We start from the raw sequence: 17,641 nt of genomic DNA on the forward strand, positions 1-17,641 counted from the left end.
ATTAATAATTATTAATAATGATTATAATTAATGATAATAATACGATTATTATTAATTATTATTATTATTCTTATAATTAATTATTATAATAAATAATGTATTAATAAGAGTATATAAAGTACATGACGTTAAACAACAGAAGATAGAAAGCCGAGTTTATTTTGGTTCAGAAGTGTTTATTAATATATATTTTTTTGTTTTTCTCCATATTATTGACCCAGACTTTTATGTTGAATCCGTTTCCCGCGCGCTGCTGCTTTCACACACAATAATCAATAATGGCGGAGGTAAGAAAGAAATCACGCTTCTAAATAAACCCTTACAAAACACCTAGAGCTACAAAACTGTCGTTTCTCGGTGCTTCACCTGAGAGAGAGAAAGAGAGAGTGAAAGAGAGAGAAAGAGAGAGAGAGAGAGAGAGAGATAGCTAGCTTTCTGGGTTGTTTATATACCTCTGACTTAACACACTTCCACTACCAATGCACGCTTAATCAGTGCGTTAGCTTCCCTAGCAAACCTTTTTTTCCCCGCCCTAATTTGCCAGATAGCGCTTTATAAAACGCGATCACTACTACTGTACTAAATAGTGCGCTAAAATAGTGATCAATAGTGAACTGTAACGGGTGCGCGCGCAGGATTCTAGATCACCATCTACTGCGTTAGCAGTTACGCTAGTGTTTAAAACAAACGCGCTAATTCTGACTGAGACAGCTAGGTTTAGCTTAGCTTTGTTTCGAATCCGCGGTGTTATTATTAACTGTTTAACGTCGTTTATTTAGCCGAAGACGATCTAAAAACGTTAGCATTGGGATGCTAAAGCGTTAGCATTAGTGCTAAAAACATTAGCATTAGGATGCTAAAGCGTTAGCATTAGTGCTAAAAACATTAGCGTTAGGATGTTTAGCTGCTGTTAGCTTCAGCCGCTAGTCACAACTTGGTTACAGTAAACACAGCCATGCTAAACGTTACAAAAGAAAATAAAACACTCTTTTATATAAAACTGCTCGGTTACCTGTATAGCTATGATTTAAATGATTAATATGATTAATATGGGTTGTTTGTGGATCTTTTTCTCATGTCACATCATATCAGAAGTCAGCATTAGTGCTTAAATAAATCATATTATTCTTATTATTATTAAATGTCACAAGTATATCTTAAGGATTGAATGAAATGCACATGGAGTTTATTCTTTTTCAATCCTCTGGTCTCTGTGTTAAAAGCTAAATCCATGTTAACGACATGAAACCGTTTCTTTAGTTGGATATAATATAATAGAATATATAATATAATATAATTTAGATACTGATACAACACTATCGCTAGTGTCTATTTTATTAATGCTGATTTTTTAAGGATTATTTAAAAAATATCCGCCTTACTGCCGAAACCCGGGATCGAACCAGGGACCTTTAGATCTTCAGTCTAACGCTCTCCCAACTGAGCTATTTCGGCGTGTGGTGTATTCGTGATTAATAACATGCTCAGTGCAACGTGTAACATCAGTCCTGGCTGTCAATGTGGCATTGGGTTATTATTCTATTTCAACACTGCGATTTCTAATCAACTTTGGAGTTGAAGGTCTGAAACGTTCTCGTTTTAATTTGGAAAATTGAACTGAATTGCATTTTTGCATTGATTGAGATTTTTTATATATAGTCTGACCTACACTATATATACATTATCATCACACTATACAGATACAACACCTTTAGGATCGACAAACCTATTCCACAAATTGAGGTCCATGCTGACATGTTCTGCAAAAGCTGTAGTGGAAAAACCTCAAGACCCAAAATTAACCCTCAGAGTCTGAATACTTTGAGAACTAATTCAGTAAGCATTTACAACGTTAGTGATTGGCACCACCTAGTGGTCAGGGGATGTTATTTACATTTCTGGTATGTAGCAGAGTGATTGGCACCACCTAGTAGTCAGTGATGTTATTTATATTTCTGGTATTTAGCAGACACCCTTATCCAGAGTGACTTACAATTTGTTTTGGTTTATATTATACAACTGAGCAATTAGGGGTTAAGGGCCTTGCTCAGGGGCCCTGCAGTGGCAGCTTGGCGGTCCTGGGATTCAAACTCATCACCTTCCGATCAGTAGTCTAACGCCGTAACCACTAGGCTTTCACCACTCTTCCGCTGGAACATAATCTTTATCCTCGGATTCGTCAACATCACCTATGTGAATAAAAAAACAGCATTTAAACGGTTAGGTACAGTAGGAACGTGATGTGTATTTACATTAGGAAACCAAATGTGAAGGAACATAGTATCAAAGTAGTTACATGGTCCAGAGTACATGAGCTTAGCAGTGCTGAGTGTCCTGCTGCGGTCAGGAGACTCCTCTCTGGACGATCTCTGGACCTCGTCCTCTCTGTCCTCCTTACGTAAACAAGCACACAGAAGAGGAAAACGATTAACATCTTTACCACTCTTACACACACTTAACGTTGACTTAACGTTTCCATGAGCACTACTGCTTTGGCCAACCTCTGCAACATCCTGTTCTTCATATCCCCACATCCCTTTATCCCGTTATTAAACCATATCCCAATTATATCCCGTTATTGATCGGAGCCTCAAAGTTAATAATTCAGATTATGTCTGTGATTTATATCATTGATATCTGAAGTGCTGCTTCGTATTCTGTGGGAGGAAAAAATAACATTTTGCCTTTTATTCTTTCTCTAGCTTTCCATAAATGGAGCAAGGACCAAAGGTAACAATCACCAATTCATATTATTTGCAATAATCTGTCAGATCATTTTAAACTCCTCTCTCATGTATTCCTGATAAAGTCACTGTTTGAATTCACTTCACTTGGAATGACCTAATAATATTCAGTTAAAAGCAAACAGTAATCATGAGTAAATAGATAGACAGATAGATATTTAAAAAAGGAATGGCATAGAACAACAGAAAGAAAGCGTCTCGTTAAACCTGAATGCGTTTCAGGCGTGCAGGACGAGGACGAGGAATTTGAGCCCACTGCAGACATGCTGGTCCATGACTTTGATGATGAGCAGACGATGGAGGAGGAGGAGAAGCTGCAAGGAGAGACCAACTTCAGCTCTGAGATAGACGACCTCACTCGAGTGAGTTACAGCTTTAAATAGAAGGGATTCCAATAAAATACGGTTTTGAGCAGGAAACATGACCGCAGACTTTAAGCTGTGGATCTTCTGTAATGCTTCAAAAAATGTACAATGATTAGAAAAGGACCAGCGGATTATTGAAGCTTTTTTGTTGACATTAACTGGATGGCTGTTTCTGTTAAAGTCACAGCTGTATTGCAAATGAACACAACTTAAAGCCTACACGAGCAATGAGATTAAAGAGTAAAATAACTTAAGTGTTGTAAGAAACGTTTTGGATAAAAAGTTGCTTAATTTCTTTGTGTACCGTGTCAGCTATATATGGATGAACTGACAATAAAAGCTACTTGACTTTAAGGTTTAACATTTATTAATGTTAACTAATGTGCCGCAAATAATGTTAATCATGGAAACCTTATTACTGTAATTCATTACCTGTATGTAATAATCCTACCTTTTTATATATGACATCATTCTTATTTAAATATTTGCTTTCCTTCACTATGTACCAATTGTTTTTTGTTTCGTTTTTGTTTTTTTTTGTTTTTTTTTTTCAGGAAGGAGACATGCCTCTTCATGAGCTGTTAAAATTGTATGGCTACGGCGCCGCAGACTCGGCAGATTCGGAGGATGAAGGACCTGAAGAACAGGATGTTGCAGAGGTTGACCAAAGCAGTGCTCATGGAAACGTAATGTCAAACAAGGTTAATAAAAAAGAATAATAAAAAAATAAATAAATCAAGCATTTTGATGTCATGTGTGTAAGAGTGGAAAAGATGTTAATCGTTTTCCTCTTCTGTGTGCTTGTTTACCTAAGGAGGACAGAGAGGACGAGGTCCATAGATCGTCCAGAGAGGAGTCTCCTGACCGCAGCAGGACACTCAGCACTGCTCAGCTCATGTACTCTGGACCATGCAACTACTTTGATGGTATTTTCTTTCACATTTGATTTTCTAAAGTAAATACACATCACGTTCCTACCTAACCGTTTAAACGGCGTTTTTTTTTATTCACATAGGTGATGTTGACGAATCTGAGGATGAAGATTATGTTCCATCGGAAGAGTGGAAGAAGGTAAGGTTTCAAAACTCCCTAAACTCACAACCGAAGGTTACGTTTAGTCACACAAACGAATTGTGATTATCTTCGCATGAACAGGAAGTGAAGGTTGGGCCGATGTACCAGGCTGAGACGCCGACTGACCTGTGCAAATATAAAGACAATGAAAAAGGTAAGAGTAATAATTGTTTATCGTGACTGTAACTAGAAAAATCTCTTGATTACAGGTAGTAATATTTCTCATTTTTAAATTCATCTTAAGAAAGAAAGGAACCTCCAGTCTTGTGCTGTAGTCTTTCCAAACAGTTTGACATTCATTTTGAGGTTATTAAGACGTTACTATATGACTGTATATAAGGTATCTCAACATTTTAACCTAATTTTCTATACATTTTTATCAAGTGAGAATTCGAGAAGTTAATACAGGGCAACGCAGCAATTTTTCAACAGTTAATTATTTTAAAATAAATTTTTATTGAATGTTATCAGATCATCGTTACATTCAATGTTGTGGAATGTGTGCAAAACAAGTTAGTTTCTGTCATGTACAGTCTTATACAGAATATACGACTGAAAATGTAGCTTTGCTTTACTGTTAAATCAAAAACCATAAAGCTTTCCATCACAAAGTCTTCCCTTGTTGGAAATTGTAAGGTTGCAGCTTTATTTCTGCCTGTTACAAAGTGCTGACACTGGAGACTCCTTCCTGAAACGTTATAATAAAAGCCTCCTCACAGAAACCTTCATCATATCTACAGCTACGCATTTTATGTGACGCATCCACTACGCAAATCCTCATGAATGAGATGCTATTGTAAAAACATTAGCATATCGTCGCTGTCAGGCGGAATCCTCGTATCTCCAAAACTGTTATTTTTCAGGAAATTAAAAAAACGCCGTACCTTATCTGCAGTGCACAGGGTTTAGTCCGCGTTGCAGTGGATTGTCTTGCGCTAAATTCCTGTCCTCAGACGAGCACCAGAACTAGCGGGGGTCAAGATTTTCTTTTCTTTGAGCCCCGTGTTTTGAAGACATTTACCTCAGAAGACGTGTTGATTCGTTGCGACTCTTCTTGAGGAGAAATATGCCGTGAAGCTCTCACGCGGAGTGAGGAAGAGGTGGACAGTTGAAGTGTCCAATGGAGTTATGAGATTTGCTTTCAAGCTATTTTCAAGACTTTAGATTGGTTAATAACTTGTAAAAATAACAGACCCACGTGGGGACCTACCAATAGCATCGATATGTGAAAAAATATGAAATTGACCATTTGGACATACGAGGTTTCCGCCCGACAGCGACGATATTCTAAAAAGCGCAGATCAATCAGCTTTGGGAATTTAACATCTAATTTTTTTTTTACATTTATTTAATATTGATCATATTTACTCTACTTTTCCGTCTTAATTCTAGTGTTTTGCAGTGCACTTGTCAATCACAGGTCTTTCCTATCATGTTGTGCAATCCTAGTATACGAGAACGAGGATCAGCTTCTGTGGAATCCAGAGCTGCTACCAGAAAACGAAGTGGTTGAATTTTTAGCGGAAGCTTCGAAGCGAATCGGAGAGGAGACCGGAGTGGACCCTGTCCCAGAAAAGCCTCTAATCAAAGACAATGAGGAGGTAAATCTCTGTCAATACTCTAGTCTTATAAGGAAGCTGTCCATCTGGATGCTCTGACTGCTGAAAAACATCGATTATTGTCTATATTACAGGCTCTCTATGAGTTGATAAAATGCAATTTTAATAAAGAAGAAGCTTTAAAAAGACTGGAGTTCAACCCCAAGCCTGTTAAAGGTAAGCGTTTAAAGTTCTCACTGTCACACGTGTGGAACTTACAGTTGTTTTGATGATGTTAAACGATTTAAGACATTAAGCAGGACACATATTAGAGTGTCACAGTGAATGAATGGGAGCAGTCATGTTCTCAAGCAACATTACACACAGGATGATTTTAAAGACTCTCTTTCACTTCAGATGAACTTCCAGTGTGGACTGAGGAGGAAAAACATGACTTGGAGCAAGAGGATGGAGTTTGTGGAAATGATTTTAAGCCTGTGCAGGCTGATAAGGTGAACTCGGTAAACTTATTTAAACTATAGATGGCATTACTGGCAGTACTGTAACTTCCGGGCAGCATGTTTGCACAGCAGTGATTATCTGGTTTTGTTACAACATTGAAACTTCTGGCTTACTCTAAATTTCCCCTCATATGAATGTGTGTGTGCACGATACCTTGCAATGGACCGGTATGTTTTCACCCCTTTCACTCCGGGGGGGTGGTGATTCAGGACAAAAATGATAAATCCTTTCTTAATCATACAAAGTCTGAATGCATCTACACATGCAGCCTAGAAGAAGTACAGGACGAAACTCAGCTATAAAACTACAAAGACCATTTCTATACTTCTGTAATGCTGCTTTGAGACAATGCGAATTGTTAAAAGCGCTATACAAATAAATTGAATTGAACTGAATTTCAACCTAAACAAAACACAAAATTCCAACAGCAAGCGACTAAATAAACAGACAGAACAAATACGTAAACATTTTGTACGCAACAAAACTGACACGAGCATTCGGCCACTACACGTTACAAACACAAGCAGATTCTACAGATTCCAACGGGAAAAGGATTTTTTATTTATTTATTTTTTCCATCTTCTCTTTCTCTGACCTGTTAATATATATACTGTGTGTGTATATATATACACACAGTATATATATTAACAGGTCAGAGAAAGAGAAGATGGAAAAAAAATATATATATATTGTGTATATATATATATATATATATATATATATATATATATATATGTATATATATATATATATACACACATATATATATATATATTCTGCAGAATACTTTAAATACACCTTGTAGTTTTTGAGATATACTTATTTTAAATTGAGCATTTTGTTTTCAAAGAAGAGGCTCAAAAATAGACCCAGAGTTGAACAGGTTGTAACAGACCATGTCAAGAAGCTTTTTACCAGCATCGTGGTAAACTAATTTATTGTAAAAAAAATCCTCAAGGCTACCAGGGAGTTTATCTTCCAAGACAAAAGAACTATAGTAAGTTCTCCAGGAAGGCTGAAACAAAATAAACAGCAAATACAGAGTTATTTATGAAACTACATGACCGTGTATTTGAAAGAGTATTTTTATTTAGTTTTAAATGGCAATTCAAATTACAAAATATATATATATTTTTTTACTTTTGACAATTTTATAGGTTATTGCTCAATATAGTAAATATTTTGATAATTTCTTTAGATTCTTTAGATAGAATTGATTAAAAACCAACAACAATAAATTAAACAAATAAAAACACTTATGTCTGAAACTGTACAGTATTAAAAAAAAATTAAGAACAAATTAAAGTTGTGGTTCTTGTTTCAATCACTATATTAAACCAGTCCAGAAGAGAGTTAAATCTGTTTGGTGAGTTAAAGTACTGTATATTAAAGATCACACTATTATTATTTGTCTGTACAACAGATCAAACTGTGGAGGAGAAAACCTGATCTTCATCCTGCTGTCATGTGAGTGAACCTTCTGTAAAAAAAAAAAAAAACAACATAAAATCCATATAGCGAAATCTCCAAGCAAACAAATAAATATAAGCACATAAAACAGTAACAGCGTATATGACACAGGCTAATTTACTGTATTTTACTAGACATTTTTTATTCAAGAATGTCAAACGTTTCCAGAAATCCGCTGTTTCATTTTCTTTTTAGTTCAAATTCCTTCTTTATCCTAGGTTTCGGTATACAACCATTAAATTTCTTTTATATATTTGATTATTTAGTATATATTTCATCCATAAACAAAATTACTGTAGTATTGTTAAACTGTCAACTTTATTATGATAAAGAAAAAAAAAGAAAAAATGTAAGCTCAATATATTTTTATACACATTATATTTCGTATATTTCTTTAGCTTAAAATTTCAGTAGTATAGAAATTTACATACAAGCATACGTACGTACATTTCTATACTACTGAAATTTTAAGCTAATAAAATGTGACTCTTGGCTTCTTTACAGCATTTCTGAGCTTTAATCTTTTTAACACAATTTAGTCACATGTACATTACAGCACAGTGAAATCTTTCTTCACATATCCCAACTTTGGAGGTTGGAGTTAGAGCACAGGGTCAGTCATGATACAGGCCCCTGGAGCAGTGGGGTTAAGGGCCTTGCTCAGGGGCCCAATAGTGGCAGCTTTAACCCTGATCCTCTGATCAACAACCTAGAGCCTTGACCGCTTGAGCCACTGCTTTTGTATGCTAATTTAAATAAAAAAGTATAATTTTTCTAAGCGTATTTGGTTTCCCGATGATGAGTGTGGCCAACAGGCTTTGTTTAATACAATTGCTTTTCTATACAGTTAACATTATGTCATGTGACATTGTGTGTGTGTTCAGGGACTCCACAGAGCAGACGTTGGCTGAGGCGGAGAACACAGAGGTCAGCCGTGCTCCTAACTACAGCAGCTATCAGTTAGATAGTGAAACCAGCAGCACCAAACACAACGGTTAGTCTGATGCTCATCTTTTCTATTTAATCCTCATCCCTGATTGGTCAGAAAATGCTGATCAAGTTATAACAGCAGCTCTGACCGAAGTAGCAGATCTGACTCATTATGATAATCTAACCGAACAAACAAAATGTCATCTGTAAGGAGACTGTTATTTAAGATTTAGGGAAGGAGTCTCCAGTGTCAGCACAATTTCTACACGTCAGGACAGGGGACTTTACTTTCTTTCCTGTTTCTCAGTAGATAGCAGGTTATTTTTAGATAGCAGTTTACGACCCATTTGATTTGTTACTTATTACACGACTAATGAAAAATACGGTGGCTTAGTGGTTAGCATGTTCGTCTCACACCTCCAGGGTCGGGGTTTGATTCCCACCTCCACCTTGTGTGTGTGGAGTTTGCATGTTCTCCCCGTGCCTCGGGGGTTTCCTCCAGGTACTCCGGTTTCCTCCCCCGGGCCAAAGACATGCATGGTAGGTTGATTGGCATCTATGGAAAATTGTCCCTAGTGTGTGATTGCGTGAGTGAATGAGAGTGTGTGTGTGCCCTGCAATGGGTTGGCACTCCGTCCCGGGTGTATCCTTCCTTGATGCTCGATGACGCCTGAGATAGGCACAGGCTCCCCGTGACCCGAGGTAGTTCGGATAAGCGGTAGAAGATGAATGAATGAAATGCTTTTTATGGTTTATAATTTGCATATAAGATGTCATACAGACTACAGAAAATGACCTATAAGTATGAAACTGTTGAAGAAACTATAGGTGCTATTTTGAATTGATTAGCGTTAAATTTAAAGTTAAAATAGAGTTTTGATGTTCTCTATTCTAACACCCTTTTACTAAAATGCTATGTTTCACGTCACACATCTCTGTCTCTGGTTAAACAGATTTAATACTGTACCCGTGCCCTATTCAGAGGGTTAGACAGAGCTGATTAATGTGAACTAATCAGATTTTCGTGTCTATACTTCAGGTTCAGATTCCTGTTTCGTCGATCCCTCTTTCTCGGATCGTCCCGCATCAGACACACAGGTTCGTTCCAGCCCCGATCCCGACATCAGCAGCTCAAACAAGGGCACAGTTAGACGGCAGCGAGAGGACGAGGAGAATCCAGAGAGACCGGTGAAAAAGCAAAAGGCCGAGGTGGAGTTTCTTACAGCAGCAGCGGTTTAGATTGTACACAGAGGATGCAGAAGTTGCAGATATATCTAGCTGCATTTCAGGGATTTCTGTTCTGATCTAATTCAGCAACATGATTTACACAGCCAGAGGTTTCATGTGTAATGATTTATTGCTCTGTGTAGGTTCAGGATCATAGATAAGAGATGAACACAACTCTCGAGTAAAATTCATTTCATATTTATAAATCAAATCTAGACAAGTAGGAAAATTGCTGTCAGTGATATTAGTGGCCAATGATTTCCTACAGCTTTAACAGTGATATTTACAACCCAGTTCATTTTATTATTCTTAATAAAATATTTTAAAGTCAGTAAACAAAAGAAAACTCCATCGCACAAAAATCGGACACGTTCGACTACGCGCCGTTTGACGCCGTCTTTTTTCCACACGAACAGTTAATTGGGGAACTTCCTTTTTCATATTATTCCAAAAAAAAAGTTGTTTGTAAGAAAATACGTGCTTATTTTTGTATTTGATAGCTATTTATATTTTGTATACGGTTCTGGTTGAGCACATGCTTCAAGGGGAAATGTAAGACTGAATATTTATTTCTAACGTACCTGTACTCTGTGTCAGTAAAGACCATTACGCTATCGTTTCAGCCTCACAATGTTTTCTAAAGTTTATACACCTGTTCCATTATTGTCTGAAGGATCTTATTACTACAGTATATGTTGTTTTGTTTGTAAGTTTTCATCATGATGTAAGTGGTATAAAAAACTTTTGACTAGTACTAGTACTACTAAATAAATACCCACTGAATTGTCATGTTTCATGGGTTGACATTTTTTTAAAAATAAAGTTCTTAATTATTTCTCTGAAAGCAAAAGTGTTTTCTGTCTTTGTTTTAATCAAGAAAAGAGTAAATCCCGACCCTGTGGACACACAAGACATTTTCTGATGGAGTTATTCTACATACAATGTTATTGTTTTAATACTTAGACTAATTATCAGCATTGGCAACTGGGACGTATAGATTGTTAATGTGGTTTTAGCTTTTTATTGGAAGTAGATTCAGCAATCAGAAAACGGGAGAAAAAACCAACACAAAACAAAAAAGGTATGTAATCAGTGTTGACAATTAAAAGTGCATTATTCAAGATTACTAATCACACATCATATCATAATCGTTTTCTCTGAATCATAATACATTCGTGCTTAATATTATTTCATATGTTCTATATACGGGGGCACGGTGGCTTAGTGGTTAGCACGTTCGCCTCACACCTCCAGGGTCGGGGGTTCGATTCCTGCCTCCACCTTGTGTGTGTGGAGTTTGCATGTTCTCCCCGTGCCTCGGGGGTTTCCTCCAGGTACTCCGGTTTCCTCCCCCGGTCCAAAGACATGCATGGTAGGTTGATTGGCATCTCTGGAAAATTGTCCATAGTGTGTGATTGTGTGAGTGAATGAGACTGTGTGTGCCCTGCGATGGGTTGGCACTCCATCCAGGGTGTATCCTGCCTTGATGCCCGATGACGCCTGAGATGGCACAGGCTCCCCGTGACCCGAGGTAGTTCGGATAAGCGGTAGAAGATGAATGAATGAATGAATATTCTATATAAATTTTTTACCTTTTCATTATTTTTGAACAATGAAGACAATGATTATTTCACCTTTAATATGCTTCACAATGCACCACAGTGTTGTAACTACAGCAGGAAAGAACAAATTGTATGCACATACTGATCCTGCTTCATTACAGTTCTGATGATGATTGGAAATGTTAATCCTCAGGACATAGTGACCTATGAATTACCTACTATTACCTACTATGGGGAAGTTGTGGCCTAATGGTTAGAAAGTTTGACTCCTAACCCTAAGGTTGTGGGTTCGGGTCTCGGGCCGGCAATACCATGACCGAGGTGACCTTGAGCAAGGCACCGAACCCCCCCATCTGCTCCCCGGGCGCCGCAGCATCAATGGCTGCCCACTGCTCACTGAGGTGATGATGATGAGGCAGAAGATGGAGGAGAAGACGAGAGAGTGAGAGAGAGAGAGAGAGAGAGAGAGAGAGAGAGAGAGAGAGAGAGAGAGAGAGAGAGAGAGAGAGAGAGAGAGAGAGAGAGAGAGAGAGAGAGAGAGAGAGAGAGGATGTAATAATGTCCCCATTAAGAAGAAGAAGAAGAAGAAGAAGGAGGAAAAGGAGGAGGAGGATAGAATAATGAATAATGAGGAGGATAGAAGAAAGAATAATGACACTGTATCTGCAGTATTTGGGTAAATTGTTGACCAACCACCAGGTGTCAGTGTTACTCTTGACAAAAGAAAAATCCAACCTGACAGCAGATTTAATGGCTCTGTGAAGCTTCCTGTGTATGTGTGTGTGTGTGTGTGTGTGTGAGAGAGAGAGAGAGCATGTGTGTGTCTTCTTCTTCTTCTTCTTCTTCTTCTTCTTCTTCTTTTTCTTCTTCCTATTATTATTATTATTATTATTATTATCGTTATTATTATTATTATTATTATTATTATTATTATTATTATTATTATTATTATTATTATTATTATTATTGAGACTTTGGCATATAACATATTGTTCAACTTAGACCTCCCATCTAATAGTGACCCGCTGTCACTGATACACAAATACACACACAGATATATTTAAGTACTTTAAAAGCCTCCTTTCTGAATCATCATCATTGCCTTTCACGCTATAATCCCCGTACGAATGTATTCCTATTGTTGATTCCTGTGGTGAGTTAATAGCATGTGTTTATGAGAAGGTACTGTGGTTTCTGATAGGTGCTCGGTTTTGTTATTGTACTCCATTGTATAATAATGTATAATGATAGCTAAGTAGCTTTAGTTAATAGTTAAAATGGTGTTAACATCATTTCCAGTAGCTGTCGGACTTGTGTCCAAAAGTCACCTGTGAATTGTTTCGCTTTAATACAAGTGCATCTCAATAAATTAGAATGTTGTGGAAAAGTTCATTTGTTTCAGTAATTCAACTCAAATAGTGAAACTGGTGTATTATATAAATTCAGTACACACAGACTGAAGTCGTTTAAGTCTTTGGTTCTTTTAATTTTGGCTCACATTTAACAAAAAACCACCAATTCACTATCTCATAAAATTAGAATACTTCATAAGACCAATAAAAAATTTTTAGTGAATTGTTGACCTTCTGGAAAATATGTTCATTTACTGTATATGTACTCAATACTTGTACTCAATACTTGTACTCAATACTTGTACTCAATACTTGTACTCAATACTTGTACTCCTTTTGCTTTAATTACTGCCTCAATTTGGCGTGGCACGGTCTGTGGCACTGCTGAGGTGGTATGGAAGCCCAGGTTTATTTGACAGTGGCCTTCAGCTCTTTCAGCCATTCAAGCACACCAACACCATGGTCATTTAACCAACTGTTGTTGCTTTTGGCAGTGTGGTCCAAAAAAAGGTGGTCAGCAGAAGGAAGCATGAAGTGCTCTAAAATTTCTTGCTAAACGGGTGCAGTGACTTTGGTTTTTCAAAAAACACGGTGGACCAACACCAGCAGATGACATCGCACCCCACATCATCAGAAACTGTGGAAACTTAACACTGGACTTCAAACAACTTCAAGCCTCTCCACCCTTCCTCCACACTCTAAGACCTTGGTTTCCAAATGAAATACAAAACTTGCTCTTATCAGAAAAGAGAACTTTGGACCACTGGGCAACAGTCCAGTCCTTCTTCTTCTTAGCACAGCTAGCTGGCATTGTCTGTGGTTCAGGAGCGGAATAACAAGAGGAATATGACAACTGTAGCCAGATTCCTTGACACGCCTGTGTGTCGTGGCTCTTGATGCCTTGACCCCAGCCTCATTTCACCCAAATTCTTGAATCGTGGTTCTCTCAGTTGGTTGATCTTTTTCTTCCATACTGTATGTTTTCCTTCCACTCAACTTCCTGTTAACATGCTTGGATACAGCACTCTGTGAACAGCTTCTTTGGCAATAAATGTTTGTAGCTTACCCTCCTTGTAAAGGGTGTCAATGATTGTCTTCTGGACAACTGTCAGATCAGCAGTCTTCCCTATGATTGTGTGGCCTAGTGAACCAAACTGAGAGACCATTTTGATGGATCAAGAAACCTTTGCAGGTGTTTTGTGTTGATTAGCTGATTGGCATGTCACCATATTCTAATTTGTTGAGATAGTGAATTGGTGGGTTTTTGTTAAATGTGCACTCAAATCATCACAATTAAAAGTACCAATGACTTAAACTACCTCAGCGTTTAATCAAACTGAACTACATCAGCGATCATTCGAAGACTTCGGCAGGAAGAAATTAGTGTTAGGTCTGTGGTGAACTCGAAAATTGCTCTGAACCATTAGTTCACTCGAATAATACAAACTGTTGTAAAAAGGACATTATTTACATTTATATTATTTTCTGTCCAGTGTCACCAAAATAATAATGAGGTTTCTTCAACAAACTATATTGATAAATATCATATCAATGATGATAAATGATCATTCATTCATTCATTCATCTTCTACCGCTTATCCGAACTACCTCAGGTCACGGGGAGCCTGTGCCTATCTCAGGCGTCATCGGGCATCAAGGCAGGATACACCCTGGACAGAGTGCCAACCCATGGCAGGGCACACACAGTCTCATTCACTCACACAATCACACACTAGGGACAATTTTCCAGAGATGCCAATCAACCTACCCTGCATGTCTTTGGACCGGGGGAGGAAACCGGAGTACCCGGAGGAAACCCCCGAGGCACGGGGATTACATGCAAACTCCACACACACAAGGTGGAGGCGGGAATCGAACCCCGACCCTGGAGGTGTGAGGCGAACGTGCTAACCACTAAGCCACCGTGCCCCCCTTGATAAATGATCAATTATAATTAAAAAAAATTACAGAAATTGAAATCCTGTTCAAAATCTACATTTATTTATTTATTTATTTGTTTGTTTGTTTGTTTGTTTATTTATTTATTTATTTATGCCATATCAGCAGCAATGGCTATGTTCACGGAAATATTGGTAATCAAACTGGAAGTAAAATATCCCCTGTTTTAGCAGATCACATCCAAGACAGGCGAAGACTAGATGTAAAAATCTACTGCAATGTTCTACATAAGAAGCCTCTTATAACGCAGTAAAGAAGTGTCGGCTCCTCTGAAAAGCAAATACGTCTCTCTGAGAACACACACTAAGTGATGAAGGTCATTGTAATAATATAGAGGGATGAATAATAGAAAATGGCTTTTGGCCTTCAGATTATTAGGCAAGAAGCTAAATAGGTTTAGATTAATAATATATAACTTTAATAATTGGAGTAACTGACTTCTTAACACCAAGAGGTGAAAAGTTGTATGTAAACAGCATGCTTTTAAAATTTCTAGCGTCATTTTTCACTCGAACGTGTTACAGTACCGACATCACACCAGCGATCGCTCGATCTCAGCAGTGCGTCTTCACCGGGGCTGAAGATCTAAATGTCACCCATCAGACTAAAACGAATGAATTACAACGTGGAACACAGGTAACCTTAAAATATTCCATCCTACACCAAGGCTGTGGACAAAAGGAAAGTGATATTTCAATATGACAAAGATGAATGCACTGGTGAGTGACACTCTGTTGTGTTAGGATGGACGTGTGAAGGCATCAAATCCCCTGGGAGCGTTAAAGGGCATTTGGTTACTGTGCAGAAAGGAGGTTGAGGGCAATTCATGTTCTAAACCTAGTTAAACCTACAGTGAAGTAGCAGATGGGCAGATCTTTATTTAAATATAGTCCTTAAATATATACAGAATCTTTAACATAAGTATCAAACTGACATTTTTATCAGGACAAAAATATCCTCACCTCCAGAATACTACCATGTACTCGTGTATGTATTCAGACCTCCACATTTTAATGTATTGTACGATCAAGGACTGTAAATGTCCTTTGAGTGACTCAGTCAAAGCTCAGACATGAACAGAATATCTGTGAGAGACACGATTCACCCTGATGAGAATGTGTTTCCTTTTGAGTCTGGTTCCTCTCGAGGTTATAACACTGCTATAACCCTGTGTTCATTCCAGTATTACTGCACACGGAATATCGTCAGAACATACAGTATTTACACTGGTCGGCGCTGTTTCTGTTTATTGTCTTTTGTGTACTGTCTTGTATTTTTTTTTGCACTGTCTTTTGTCCTGCAATGTCTTGTCTGTCGTGTCTGTCTTGTCCTGCACTGTTTGCACCAGGTTGCACAGATGCACTTTACAGTATGCATCTAGGACTACTTACTAAGTCCTTAGCTCTGTCTTTGTGTTATGTAGCACCATGATCCTGGAGAAACGCTGTGACATTTCACTGTGTACTACAACAGCTACAGTATATATGGTTGAAATGACAATAGCTTCTTGACTTGACTTGACTTGAGGTTTCTTCCTCATATGACCTTTTCCCTCAACACTGTCACCTCTGCCTTGCTCACTAGGGAAAAATATAAATTCAAATGTCTTTATATTTATATTCAAACTTTATATTTTTTATTCTGAATCTTTCTCTTCTTCTACTTTCGGCTTTTTTGGCCACAGCGAATCATATGTTTCCACCTAACTCTATCCTCGGCATCCTCGACTCTTTGGCCTTCCTCTTGACCTCTTACCTGGCAGCTCCATCTCCAACATGTGTGTGTGTGTGTGTGTTTGTGTAGTTCTATTTTATACACTGGGCCAGATTCACAAACAACCATGTAACATCTATGACAAAAAGGAAAACATCTTAATAAACAAAGAATATTGATATTGGGGGTTATGTCTGTTTGGGGTAAAGACTATACCCGAGTGCTTTATGTCTATTGTAGTAAAAAAAAAAAAGATGATGTTAAAAGTCAGTTAATAAACTTGCCGTCTACTTTGTGCTGGATTATAATGTGATTCCTATTCGATTCCTATATAGATATCATCTCTAAAATGTCATTATCTCTTGAGAAAGAAGCATAAATATATTATCTAAATTAAGTCTGAAATCAAGTATACAAAATCCAGCTGAAGCTCTAAATGGTTAAAAGCTTGTAATGATATAGAGCTGGTGTATGGTGCTGAATACCTAAAGCACTATAACCCATTGCAAGCACTGTGCTCATCTGAGGCGGGGTTATGTTCTTGAGTTTCATCATTACATAAAGCTCAGACAATGAAATACACCTTTTTTTTACATCACTTCTGGATTGGAATAGTGTTCTAAAGAAATAGTGGAGAGTGCTGCACAACCTAACACCTGGGGCACATTGTAGCATACTTACTGTAACAGACAGATAAGTAAGTAAGTAATCATCCAACCAACCAACCAACCACCTTCATGTTTATATAAATAAATTATAAAAAAATCTTTGTTAATAAATGTCTTACTGACACATCATACTTTCTTTTGTATGTTTTTTTAATAAACGCATGAATGGTTAACGCATTAAATGTTTACAGGGGGCCATGGTTAAGATGCCATATGGTCCACCTGTGGGGCAAGTTTTAACATTTCACTTCTTTTTTTTTCTGGGTAAACAATAAAAAAAAAAAATAAATAAATAAATAAAAATGTCCGGCTTTATTCATAAAACAAGACCACATTTTTTGTACAATTTTGTACAGAAAAAAAGAAAACGCTTTCAACCCCAAGTACATCCACATCTGCTCTGCCCTAACATTAGTTATTTAAGTTAAAAAAAAATTAAACACAGATTAAAACACACATTTTATTAACTTCATCTATTATTGCACAAGGACTTTTTTATGCTAGTTATGCTACACAT

The 17,641-nt window shown here is 37.4% G+C and overlaps 1 protein-coding gene and 1 non-coding gene across 2 annotated transcripts; one reads left to right on the plus strand and one right to left on the minus strand.

The window, feature by feature from the left end:
* Nucleotides 1-199: 199 nt before the first annotated feature.
* mier1a (mesoderm induction early response 1a, transcriptional regulator) lies at nucleotides 200-10,720 on the plus strand. Its single transcript, XM_060867516.1, has 13 exons — nucleotides 200-287; nucleotides 2,703-2,730; nucleotides 2,967-3,106; nucleotides 3,664-3,810; nucleotides 3,924-4,035; nucleotides 4,125-4,180; nucleotides 4,265-4,337; nucleotides 5,633-5,784; nucleotides 5,877-5,958; nucleotides 6,139-6,233; nucleotides 7,667-7,710; nucleotides 8,598-8,707; nucleotides 9,683-10,720. Exons 1-13 carry the CDS (start codon nucleotides 279-281, stop codon nucleotides 9,880-9,882), a joined length of 1,248 nt encoding a protein of 415 aa, XP_060723499.1. The 5' UTR covers nucleotides 200-278; the 3' UTR covers nucleotides 9,883-10,720.
* On the minus strand, nucleotides 1,383-1,455 carry trnaf-gaa (transfer RNA phenylalanine (anticodon GAA)). The gene has a single exon. It is a non-coding gene; the product is annotated as a tRNA-Phe (tRNA).
* Nucleotides 10,721-17,641: the final 6,921 nt, after the last annotated feature.

This window comes from Tachysurus vachellii, chromosome 4, assembly GCF_030014155.1.
Source record: "Tachysurus vachellii isolate PV-2020 chromosome 4, HZAU_Pvac_v1, whole genome shotgun sequence".
Taxonomy (NCBI): Eukaryota; Metazoa; Chordata; class Actinopteri; order Siluriformes; family Bagridae; genus Tachysurus; species Tachysurus vachellii.

Coding starts and splice junctions, on each gene's coding strand:
- mier1a (XM_060867516.1), top strand. Junction 2,731..2,966: donor AAATGGAGCAAGGACCAAAG/GTAACAATCACC, acceptor AATGCGTTTCAG/GCGTGCAGGACGAGGACGAG. Junction 4,338..5,632: donor ATATAAAGACAATGAAAAAG/GTAAGAGTAATA, acceptor GTGCAATCCTAG/TATACGAGAACGAGGATCAG.